Below are 12,335 nucleotides of genomic sequence, written 5' to 3'. Positions count from 1 at the left end.
TACATTGCATGAGGCAAAGATGACAATTGTGCATGTGCCAAAAGCAAACAAAATACAAGAGGTAGCAAGCGATACGTTACAAGAGGAAAAAGTAACATGTGTGCAATTACAAGTAGAGGTACGAAAAAAAGGCAGATAACAAGACCAGGGAGACATGGACGAGAAGGAAGACACTGGAGAAGAGACGGAGCAAGAAAAGTCAAGGCAGGAGCTGTACGAGGTTGTTCTAAAATAACAAATCTCCTGGTCGTGACGTGCGATCATTGGAGGGGGTGCAAGTGATGAGGTAACACGGCCTGGGGGAAGCTGGCTGGGGAGGAGGAGGAGAAATGCAAGGAAGTTAGGGGAGGAGAAGCCGAGAAGCCGCAGAGCGCACGCTGGGCGAAGCCCTTTGATGTGCTGTGCGGCAAATGGAGGGAGCCTGATGCGCGTTCATGTTTGAACACGTGGTTCACATGAACTGCATGAAAACGCCAGCAAAAAGCTGGTGGTTTCATGAGCATTTTGAGCACTTGAATTCTCGTTCCTCAATGCGCTTGCGCGCATTTAAGGTCACGAGACCAAAAAAGTACATTTTGTATTTGACAAATTCATGTTTCAATCTCTGGTGTTGCACACTGCTTTCAAGTGCTCAACTTTCTGTGGTATTTTCATGGATTATTAACAAGAGAAGTGCCAGGATACAGACATGTTTTTAGCTTTCCTAAACAAATTAGGTATGGATTGGGTAGAACGGAATTATGTTACCAAAACAAGAGTGAAGCCCAGATCTCAGTATTACAGGTAGCACTTCTCTCTTCTTTAACACAGAAGGAGAGGTAGTACCATCTCAAGCAAAGAACCGCCTCTCACTCTGAGAGAAGGCACACTGGGGAGAAAAGTCCACTCTGACTCCACCTGCGCCAGAATCCCAGCTGAGAGCAGTCTTGATTTTGAGATTTGACCCCTCTATTGCCAAATAAACTAGGCTCCTTGCTGACATCACAAATTATCTTTAAAATTTAGGGAATAAATCACATTTAAGATCTCTTATACAATCAGCAGTCAAATACCATGAATTCAAATACATTTGATGTTTTACTACATATCTAAAAACATACATTTCATATTAATATGTAAAATCTAGTCATCATTGTGTACATTTCATAGCCTCGTGAGTGTTTCTGCTGTATCATAATTTAGTTCATGTTAATGTTAAAGTAAATTGAGTTTAAGCCTGATACACACCTCTGTGGTGTGGTTTTTAAAGGCTCTTGGATGTCCATACATGGGTAGTGTTTGGATGTTTAGTTATGTATCATTCAAACAGATTTATAAAGTATTGGGTTTCAAATGTATTATGCCACTGATGGCTGTACAAACCACTTGTTCCTAAATATAATTTGTTCAGTTTAGAACTTGTTGCTGATAACGTGTAAGGAAAGTGAGTTTGACCCTGAAGTAAACCCTTGTAGTGTGTTATGTATAAGGATGGGTGTGCTGAAGAGCAGTCTTGTTCCTGTTCCTGACTGGCAGTGTGGTTGGGTGTTGGTGGTGATGATGATGATCATGACAATGGTCTGCAGCAGGAATAACTTCCCGGACTCAGCACTTTGTTAAAATGAACTTGGTGGAAAGCATTCGTTTCGACTATCTTTGGCTACTGAAGATGTAGCCTTTCTTCTGATGTACAAATTATATCGAAGAAATCCTTCCTCTAGGCAAGGCCGGTCTACGAGAACACTGTTTATTTCGCAGCTCCAGCAACACAAAAGCACCGTACAGATCATTCAGAATGCTACGATCCAGTGTGTGTTCACTGATGTCTCTGCAGAATTGATAACATACCAAAGCTCTTCATACATTCTTGGCACTGTAATGGCGTTTCCCCTATGTGTGTTCGCTGATGATTTCTGAGATTTGAGGAATCATAAAAACTGCTTCCACATTCATTGCAATGAGATGGTTTTTTTCCAGTGTGTGTTCGAATATGTTTTTGTATGTCTGATGACCCACTAAAGCGCTTCACACATTCTCTGCAATGCTATGGTTTTTCTTCTGTGTGTGTGAGCTGATGTATTGTGAAGTTTGAAAACTGACTGAAGCTCTTCACACATTCAGTGCAATGATATGGTTTTTCCCCTGTGTGTGTTCGCAGATGTATTTTGAGGGTTGATAACCGACTGAAGCTCTTCACACATTCACTGCAATGGTATGGTTTTTCTCCTGTGTGTGTTCGCAGATGAGTCCTGAGAGTTGAGGAATCACAAAACATACTTCCACATTCATTGCAATGGTATGGTTTTTCCCCGGTGTGTGTTCGCTGATGTATTTTGAGGTGTGATAACAGACTGAAGCTCTTCTCACATTCAGTGCAATGGTACAGTTTTTCCCCTGTGTGTGTTCGCTGATGTCTTTTGAGGTTTGCTAACTGACTGAAGCTCTTCACACAGTCATTGCAATGGTATGGTTTTTCCCCTGTGTGTGTTCGCTGATGTATTTGGAGTAGTGATAAGCGACTGAAGCTCTTCACACATTCAGTGCAATGGTATGGTTTTCCCCCCATGTGTGTTCGCTGATGATCTTTTAGGAGTGTTAACTGACTAAAGTTCTTCACACATTCATTGCAATTGCATGTTGCTTCTCCTGTGTGTGTTTGCTGATGGCTCTTTGGTAGTGATGATACACTAAAGCTCTTGCTGCTTGTGTATGATTTCTCTTTCTTGGTTAGTGTCTCTGGGTCAGGTTTAGAATTATTTGCATCCCGTGACTGGGTTTCCTGAGGAGCTAACATGGTTGATAAAGCACTTGTGTTATTCTCACATTCCTTGTATGTGTGTGGTATTTTGGATGGTTGATTTCAGATTTCACAATGAAATACAAGACTCACCAACTACACATATTATAACTGTGGCAAGTAAAGCTTCTTTGTAGGTGGTTATGTCTTTAGATTGAGGAATGGTTTTGCATGTTTATGAGTGAAGATTAGTCTTCCTTCTGGCCGAAGCAAATTTGGACAGTCTCAGAGACCCTCTTTCCTTTGCCCTTAGTTGTCTGGCTCCACTCCCTTAGGCTTTTCTCTTGCTCCTGTGGTTTTGCCAGGAAGAGTTTACAATACACCTAGCATGCTCAATGGTGGGTCTGTCATCATCACAGGAAGCAGAGCAATGCTGCATCCACCTCATACTGAACACATTATCAAAGCTGGTGGTGGAGGCCTGTTAATACAGGAAGTGGTTTGTCAGTGTTGTTGCCTTAATTTTCTAGAGGTTATTTCTTAGTCCTGTTGCGTGGAGGTGCACAGCTCAGACTCTTACATCCACTGAATTGCTCTTGACTGCCTCTTCGAGGATCTATCAGTTTATGTTCAGGTTTCTCAGTCTCTGACTGTGCAGATCTTTTCTTGAATATTGGAGCTCATTTTTTTTTACCACTTTTTTCAGACTTGCACGATTACTGTCATTATTCACGTTCATTTGTGCATTCAAGGCTGGTTTCCTATTGGATGAAAAGAGATTTAAAATCACTAAATGGAAATGTACGAGTATGCAAATACACAATATTTAACTAGTTGTAAAAGACCATTTATGAAAGTTACCAAGAGATATTTCCCCATACACAGATATTTAACTAAATGTTCTATTGAACATGTACATCTTACTTAATTCAGAAAAGGAGTTGATTTTTTAGTGTTCACAGAGTAACTTAGTACAGAAAGAGCACACATGGAGCGCCCACTTGCTAGAAGTACAGCATTACGAAGACGCACTTGGCTAAGATTTCATTTAAACAAGAAGGGATTGTGTAAAAAGACATGGATCAGGATGTGCTGCTGTCACTTCAGTTTCAGGAAGTGTATGGCAACAGTAACCCTTTCAAGACTAAATGACAAAGAAAACTCTTCATGAAGTTTATAATAAATGTAATGCTTCAGGAAGTATATAATAAAGCTAACGCTCCAGGAAGTATATAATAAAGGTAACGCTCTAGGAAGTATATAATAAAGGTAACGCTTCAGGAAGTATATAACAAATGTAGCTCCATTCACACTCTTCCTGACAGTACTTCACAGTTCACACTGGAGCAGCTGAAATTCCAACTCCTGTCTTTACTTTTCTGTTTGTTAAGTTATTTTGCCACATTCCTAGGGATGGTTAAAGCACTTGTTGGAAGATTGCACCATTTATTATAGAGATTCCATCACAACTAGTAATATACCTGCGATATCTCTGCTGCCAATACGTGTCTGCTTTTTATCTTTTTCTGCCTTTACCAGGGTATCTAACTGAATGTCTTCCGTTTGGTGCCAGCATGCTTCTCGGTCAGTGGATGGAGCATTGGCAGAATAAGACAAGATGTCCATTGCTTGAGGGGGAGTGCAGCTCTTACACCTCTGGATATTTCTTACATTCAGCTCCCTTATGGCTGTGTACTCGCTCAGCGGGGTTCACCGACAGCTAAAGCAGGGGAGTGACACAATGAACACAGCAGACATCAGGTAATGAAGTAATAGACAAACGCCATGATAGCGTGGAAGGATCAAAAGCATCTTTAGAGAAGCTCGCTGGGGACATAAAAACAGAGGATGTGCACAGGTAGATACTTATGAGGTACAAACAGAGGAGGCGAACATGTAGGTACATGCTCCATTTTGGGTCTGTTTCAGGCTTTTACTGAGCTGGGAATTGGGGTGCACTGTATCTTAATCCTGCGGCTGATAAAGGCACTTGCTGCAAGGGTGTTACCACTTTGACCCTTTACAGGAGGGGAGCCAAGCCTTAGACAGCAAAACACCTGAAGGCTGCCTGCCCTGAGGGGAAGGTGAGGGTCCGGGTGTCAGAAAATATCAGCAAGGGACATAAAATGATCCTAAGAAACACAGCGGCAGAGAGGCAAAATCGTCAGCCTAGATGGAGAAGAGTTCCGGAACAGTCAGTGATATTGAATCTTTCTAAGGTTAGGAGGCATAGAATTTCATCGGGTCGGAGCTAAGGCATGGAAGGAGAAACCTTTCGTTCTGGCTCTCCTGTGACGAGGGATGTGGGCCAGGTTTAGATTGGATGGAGCGTAGCGTTCTGGGGGGCATGTAAAGTTGCATCCAGGCAGCTAGGCTGGTTGCTCCTTAGAGCTCTGTTTTTTTAATTAAGTTTTAAACAGTTGTCGTGCATACATTTTGCCAACGCGGATACAGTTTTTAGATTTGACACAAAAGCCAGTCGACTCTGCCGACAGGGAAATAATTAGCTGAGTGTCATCAGCATACAACACTAGTGAGATATTCAAAAATATTTCACTACCTCTGCCAGAGGTCTGATGTAAATATTAACAAGCATTTACAATGCAAATAGGTCTCGAATTTGTGAGTTAGAGCTATTGACTTTGTGAAGGGCAATTATTTTTTACCTACACGTTGTATTTTTAGAGTGAATGTATGTAGTGTGCAAAATCCCTTGGAAAGGTCCTGCACTTCGTAATAAATATATTGAAATAGACTCAAAGTCTGGATTGTGTCAACAATTGCTTGGCAAGTACCTCATGGGTGAAGTGTCGCCACACATGTACACCGTGGTGCTATACTAATGAGAAACTCATTAATAAAAGTAGTGCTTACAGACTAACCAACGGGATCGGAGCATGTGTATCCAAATCCCGGATTCTCTTTCATTTTCTAGACTATTTGACTCACTCTCCTGCGTCTTGGTTATCCCCCAAACACTTGGAGGCAATGAAGTTTGCCAAGGGGATGGGGCCAGGGGGGCTTCGGGGGTACATGAAAATGTATTCTTTGCTTAGATGTCAAAGGTAGCCCGGTGCTATTAGTTAAAAGTGTGCAGATATCATTAAGATTACTTTACTCGCATCTATGAGAAAATCGACATTAATTATACAAAATACCAGAATGCGTGTGATGGAGCGAGATTTTAAAATATATTTATTTTGACTCGCAAAGTTAAACTCCCATAACAAAAGTAATTGTATTAATAAGAATGGAGTGAATATTAGTAATCAACCTAGATTAAAATGCACACATGACATATGGGACTAATATATGAGCTCATATATGTGCTTTATGTTGCAAATGCATGTTCGTGAAAAATAATAAACTAATCTTGTCTATTGTTTTGTCAGAATTAAATGCGGCTGTTTTATTAATGGCATGTGCTTATTTGCGTGTGCTTATGTTTTGTCTTTTCGTCTTTAGGTGGCACAATTCTGTTTGTTGCTAAAATGCTTTGGCTAGGTAACATTTATTAATGGGTTAATAATTAGCAACGGTGGGTGGGTAACAGAACAAATTATATTTCTTTCATTAATCGATGTTTTGTGTTTGTTGTTTTTTTTTAGAGTTTTATATAGCGCGAACTAGACACGAACCGAATCAGGTATCAAAGCGCTTTACATATTTTCCAGTTACGTTACATGAGGACACACTTTCATTTTTTTTTTTATGCACGGGGAGATTAAGTGATTTGCCCAGAATCACAGGAGATTTTGGCGTCGTTACCGAGACTCGAACCCAGATCCCCAAGTCCGAGGTCGAGCGCCCTAGCCGTTAGGCCAACTCCTCTCCCCATAATCTTTATACATTAGTTTTACGAATGGGCCTAAGAAAATGGCTGGCAGTGCTACAGACTATGAAAACTTGACCAGAGTGAAGCCTTCACTCATGCGCAGATGAAAGAGCTTTTTTGCTAAACAAACAACGTTTAATGCAGAAACAATTGTGGTCGAGTCGAATGTGTTCTTGGAGTCATAGCCAAGGACAGGAAGCTGTATGGCCTGCCAAGATTAGGAAGTGAAAAGTTTCTCCCCGTTAAAAGTATCTTTCTGAGGAAGCAAAAAGGATGGCGAAACTAAGAACAATAAGGGCTATGATGAGGCCCCGGACTTGGTCAGAAGAGCATGACCTAACTGTGGACTGACATGGCTCAGCCAATTAGAAGTCTGGATTCTCAGAAAGAATGTGTGATAAAGATACTTTAGCTAGTCAGAAAAGGTATAAAAACTGACCCTTTTGGAGGGAGGGCGCATCTCGCTTTCCGATTCCTATTAGGCGTGTCGTGCTGAAGGACTCTTTGGAGCATGTCAGGATCAATAGGGTTAAATGACTTTTTACCTTAAATTCCTTTAGGTGAAGTGAGTTTTAGACAGGGAAAATAGGGCTTAGGTGATGGAAAACTGTTTATTCGTCATTAAACATGCTAATTGATTTTGCTTGAAACTGTCAGTCTATTTTGCTATTCCTTTAATAAAATGCACTTTATTTGAATAAATAGTGAATAAATAAGATTTTTGAAAAGACAAGCTGGTCTTGTTTATTCATGGTCTTGTTACCATCAGCAGATCCATTTGCCTAAGTGACTTAATTAAATGATAAGTTTTACAAAAACCATGGTGAATTCATTATACTGCAGTTGTATATAAATGTGTATATATTTTGTGAATAGGTTTTCTTAATTAGGTCACATGATTCAGTTGCCCAAAAATATGTCCCGTTAGTTTATGGGCCTTGTGAGTGTTATATGATTAATGGTGAGTATTGTGGAGTTGGGTAGCGTTGCTATGACATATTTTCTATAGCGGCGCTGGATCAAATCTCTGGTAGCAGAGTCCGGTTGCTATGGTAACGGACATGTGACATGGTAATTACATAGGATCCATGACTAAAACATGTTAAGTTTGTCAAAATTGTTATATGTTGTCGAAAGGTTTTTTCCAGCAGTGTGAAAATTCCTAGTTGTGCCGGCATATGAGTGGTGTGACAAGTGAAGTTGCACAGAGCATTTGTTCTGTTACAAAATAGTGGTATTGTTATCACTAGTGTTGTGGACGTACAGCACAAGTTTAAGGATATTTCAGGTATGCTAGGTAGAATGTATAGTGAGGATTGTCTATGAAATCGTAGCTTTCGAGTATAGGGACTAGGAGCCTGTTTTAAAACTCACTGCGAAAAGAGTAGTAGAATTTATCCAAACTTGAGTGAAAGGTAAAGTAACGTCGTTTATTTTACTGATGAATGTGGATTTCTATGGTTGGTTAAAGTCCTACCAGGATTTCATGTATGTATGGTTAGGGAAACTTTCCGTTTGAAAGTGCGTAAATGATTTTGTAATTCCGTTCGAGTCAAACTTTGAATTGTTACTTAATGTGCATTCAGAGGGAAACGAATTTGTTATTACCTGTTAGAAGGGTAGAGTAAAGCTTACTTTATCAACGAATTAATATTCTGTGAGAGTAGCGTTGTCTATTCCACGCAAAGAATACTTGAATGACTGTAAAAGCTATCACTTTATTTTAGCGAAACAGACAAATGGTTTGTTTTTCTGTTGTTATTAACTGAAATTCATTGAAAAAGTGTTCTTAAAATGGCGCTGTGAAAAGATTTTGTAAAGGAGGGGTGAGCTCTAGGAGCGAGAGACGAGAAGCTGCAGCGGCAGTGTACGTCACAGGGTCCACGCTGTAATTGGCTAACATACGTCACAGCTAGCGCGCTGATTGGTTCATGTGACTGAGTCAAGCTGTAAGCTGATTGGCTTATCCTGAAAGCAGCAATTCTATTGGTTGAGCAAGGTGGTGACGTAGCTTAACCTGATTGGCTTGTTGGTAAGTTTCGCACACGGATTGGCTGGTTTTGCGGAACAACCAGGAAACATTTACGATCATTTTGAATTAAGCGGATTTGAATAAAAACATGAGTTATTATTATAGAAAAGAAGAAAAGAAGCTTACATGGCTTAAAAAATTGAAAAATATATTTTCACCTGATAAGAAAATTGAAACGCGAGGTGGAAAATTACTTCATAAGTACAAAACACCTGCAGCCTATATGGAAGGTGAATATGGTTATCATACTTGCCTTTGGTTTGATAATTGGATGGATTATACCAAAAATGATGGTGTGTTAGCATGGCCAAAAGATGGTTCATTTAATATGAGGGTTTTGAAAAATTTGAGAGAAAAGATGATGGCTCTTGTGCCGAAGCCTAGATCTACACAATTTGACGCTTTAGTTGAATGGCAGGATGAGACGTTTGAACTTCAACGGAAAGCAACCAGAGGTGTGTCAAGAGGTCCAAAATCAAATACTAATAGAGAAACGCATGTGGACAGAATATGTCGATGGAGACAGGCAGACATGTGTGATGGTTTATACCCAGTAAGAGTGATGGTTACTGAAATACCGGGTCAAAAGAATACCCAAAAGAAAAATAATATTGAAGAAAGTGAATTAGAAGATCCAGTTTTAGAAGAGATTTATATTACAAATCAGAAACAGACTCCTTTTAAACCAGCTTGTTCATGGTCTACCCCAATGGTTTCTACAGGAACCACTCCAAGTGCACCTCCACTTAATGAGGAATCACCCAGATTATACCCGAATAATTCTGAAACTCCTGAAACTCCTGAAAGAGTAGAAACAAGAACTAATTCTAGTGCATATGGTGAAAATAGAAATTTCCCTGAAACTCCAGTTTTGAGAAATGAGATTCAAAGAAATGTATTGAGATTAGAAAGAAGTAAAGAAATACCAGATACTTCAGAATACTTCCGATCGAAAGAAGAATTAGTAGAGCAATTAACTAAAAGTATGGAAGCAGTAACGGTTCCAATAACGATTGGTCCAGTTCACCCAGTTTTTGGTCAAAGAGAAATGGGACATTCAGCTTTAAATATTCCATTAAATGCAGAAATTCAGAAAGTGGCTGAAAATTTGTATTCAGATTTAACTGAAATACATCGAGAGAAAACAATAATGCCTGATTTAACTTTTAATCAAAGTTCATCATGCAGAACTCCAGCAGGTGCAGAGTCTGATACTGAAACCCCAGAAAAGAGTGTTGAGAAAACAGATTCAACCCCAAAGCTTGATGTTGCGAGACTAAAAGCAGATTTGGAGGAATTAATTATTGGCACAATTGGACCTGACAATTTAAAGCATTATCAAGATGATGAATTGTTATTCATTTGCAAAAGTGTACAGTGGAAAACGAAAAATAAATATGAACAGTTAGAAGAATTGGCTGCAGAATTAGAGATTGATTTGAGCAAACAGAAAAATTTAGGAAAACATTACAGATTAGAGTTTTCTGAAAAAGACATTGAGAACTTTAATTCAATGGGAAGAATTTTGCATATAAAAGATTTGATTGTGTACATAAAAAGATTGGGATATTTAAGCAAATGGAGGGTGAAATGGACAAAGAAAAGAGAGGAAGAAAGGAGAGCAAGGGGCATGGTGGCTAATCAGTACCCAATGAGAGAAATAGCAGGAGGTGGTTATGTGCATGTTCCTTGGTCAAGACAAGACATTTTGTTGTTCACAAATGATTTTCCTCGGCTGAGAGAAAAGCCCATAGAATGGTATCGACAGGGGGACAGATTCATAAAAGTCTCAAAAGTTCTGTGGATTGATCTTGATGGATTCTTTGACATTGTTGTCCCGTCAGATCTTTGGACAGAATGTAAAATTGCTCTAAGTTGGCCAAAAGTAGAACCTACTCGAGATACTATAACAGGTGCACCATCATCAGAAGTCATGGGACTGTATGACAAAGTAATTTACTGGTTGAAAAAGAAGATTCCCCCGAAAGAAGTTGATTGGGTTAAAATAGACAGAACAAATCAGGAGCAGAAAGAATCAGTACATTCATTCTATGAAAGATTATTGTTGGTTTTTAAGCAGTACAGTGGCTATGAAAAATTAAGTGAAAAGGACATGAGCCATTTTATACACAGATTTGTTTATAGTTTGAGACCTGAAATTGGTGATATGATTAGAAATGGAATTGTAGGCTGACAATCACTCTCAGTTGATGACATACTGAGAAAAGCTAAATACTGCAGTGATGAGATAGATGCCAAACAGACAAAGCTGAAAGAAAAGGCAATGTGGGCACAGGTGAAAGTAGCTGAACAGCAAATTGCAAATTTGGAAAACAAAAATGTCAATGTTAATCAGAATCAGGGTCAAGGAAAATTTAAGGGTAATTTTAATAAACCAAAATTCAATGTTAATATTGAAGAGCTGAAACAAAAGCTGCCTTGTTTTAATTGCGGCGAAATTGGACACTGGAAGCGTGAATGTAAAAATCCGCCCAGAAATGTAAAAAATGCATCATTAAATCCACAGATGTAGAATGATGTAAATCTGCAGGAGCAGCTACAGCGACAGTTAAATGAGCTAAATCTGCAGCAACAGCTACAGCGACAGCTAGTGAATCAGCAGAGTCAGATTCCACAACCGCCACTTCCAAACTATGGTCAGAGGTACAATTCGGAAACAGGATTCTGCGGAGGTGATCAGGTAATCAGACCGCAAAGAGTGAATGTGCCAAATGTTTCTCAACAAGTTTTAATGACAGAAAATGGTAGAAGTGATTCTGAGGATTACTTATGACGGTGCCTGAGAGAGGGGGAAGAGTGTGTGCTTGGAGCCACTCTTGAGGTTGACCAGTCTGGTCCATTTGTAAATGGTAAAGTGAATGATGTAGAAATCACTTTACTTGTGGACACTGGTGCTACCCGTTCTACTGTTAGATCAGTGGAAATAGAAAACCTGCCTCTCTCTGGTGAAAGCATCAATGTAGTTGGTGTAGCTAATCAACAAATTAAAACAGATTTGACTGATCCTGTTACGGTAGAAATTGGCAAATTTAAAGACAAACACAGATTTGTAGTTTGCAATAGCAGTCCGGTAAACTTGCTAGGAAGGGACATACTTTGCAAGATGAACTGCAAAATATACTGCACACTGGAGGGTATTGAGCTTCAAACTCTAGAAGAAGATGGGCTGTGCAAATTAACAATGTTAATGGTTGAAGCAGAGGAAAGTAAATTATTTCCTGCATTTGATAAAGACAATTTATCTGAAGAATTGAAAAAGACAGTCAAAGCTGAAATTTGGAATTTGTCAGGAAGTGAGATGGGTTTAATGAAAAATGTAGACCCAGTTAAAATCACAATGAAACAGGGAATAGATTTTCCAAACATTCCTCAGTACAAAATGAAAGCAGAAACAATTGAAGGTGTCATTCCTGTAATTGACAATTTCATAAAGCAAGGTGTTCTAAAAGAAATTGGAAGCAGTCCTTGTAATTCACCGATTATGGGGATCAAAAAGCAAATAGTTGTTCCATGTTGCCCAGTTGTTCCAAACCCAGCAGTGATTCTTTACCAGATTCCGCATGATACAGAATGGTATACAGTCATTGACCTTTGCAATGCGTTCTTTACTGTTCCATTGCATCCAGACAGTCAGCAAATTTTTGCGTTCCGGTTCCAAGATCGCATATTAGCATGGTGTCGTATCCCTCAAGGGTATACAGAGAGTCCATCTATCTTTAATCAATTGTTAA

General features: G+C 39.4%; 1 protein-coding gene across 1 annotated transcript in view; it reads right to left on the bottom strand.

Annotated features, from left to right (window-relative positions):
• Positions 1–1,064: 1,064 nt before the first annotated feature.
• Positions 1,065–12,335, bottom strand: part of LOC144767469 (uncharacterized) — a 33,580-nt gene continuing 22,309 nt past the window's right edge. Inside the window, exon 2 of the mRNA XM_078650890.1 lies at positions 1,065–3,477. Coding sequence (XP_078507016.1) covers positions 2,024–2,773 — 750 coding nt within the window. The 5' untranslated portion in view covers positions 2,774–3,477 and the 3' untranslated portion in view covers positions 1,065–2,023. The remainder of the gene's footprint in view (positions 3,478–12,335) is intronic.

The sequence above is a fragment of the Lissotriton helveticus genome, chromosome 1_1 (assembly GCF_964261635.1).
Source record: "Lissotriton helveticus chromosome 1_1, aLisHel1.1, whole genome shotgun sequence".
Lineage (NCBI taxonomy): Eukaryota > Metazoa > Chordata > Amphibia > Caudata > Salamandridae > Lissotriton > Lissotriton helveticus.
Note: the sequence above shows the minus strand (reverse complement) of the source record. Positions and strands in the feature narration are given on the sequence as shown.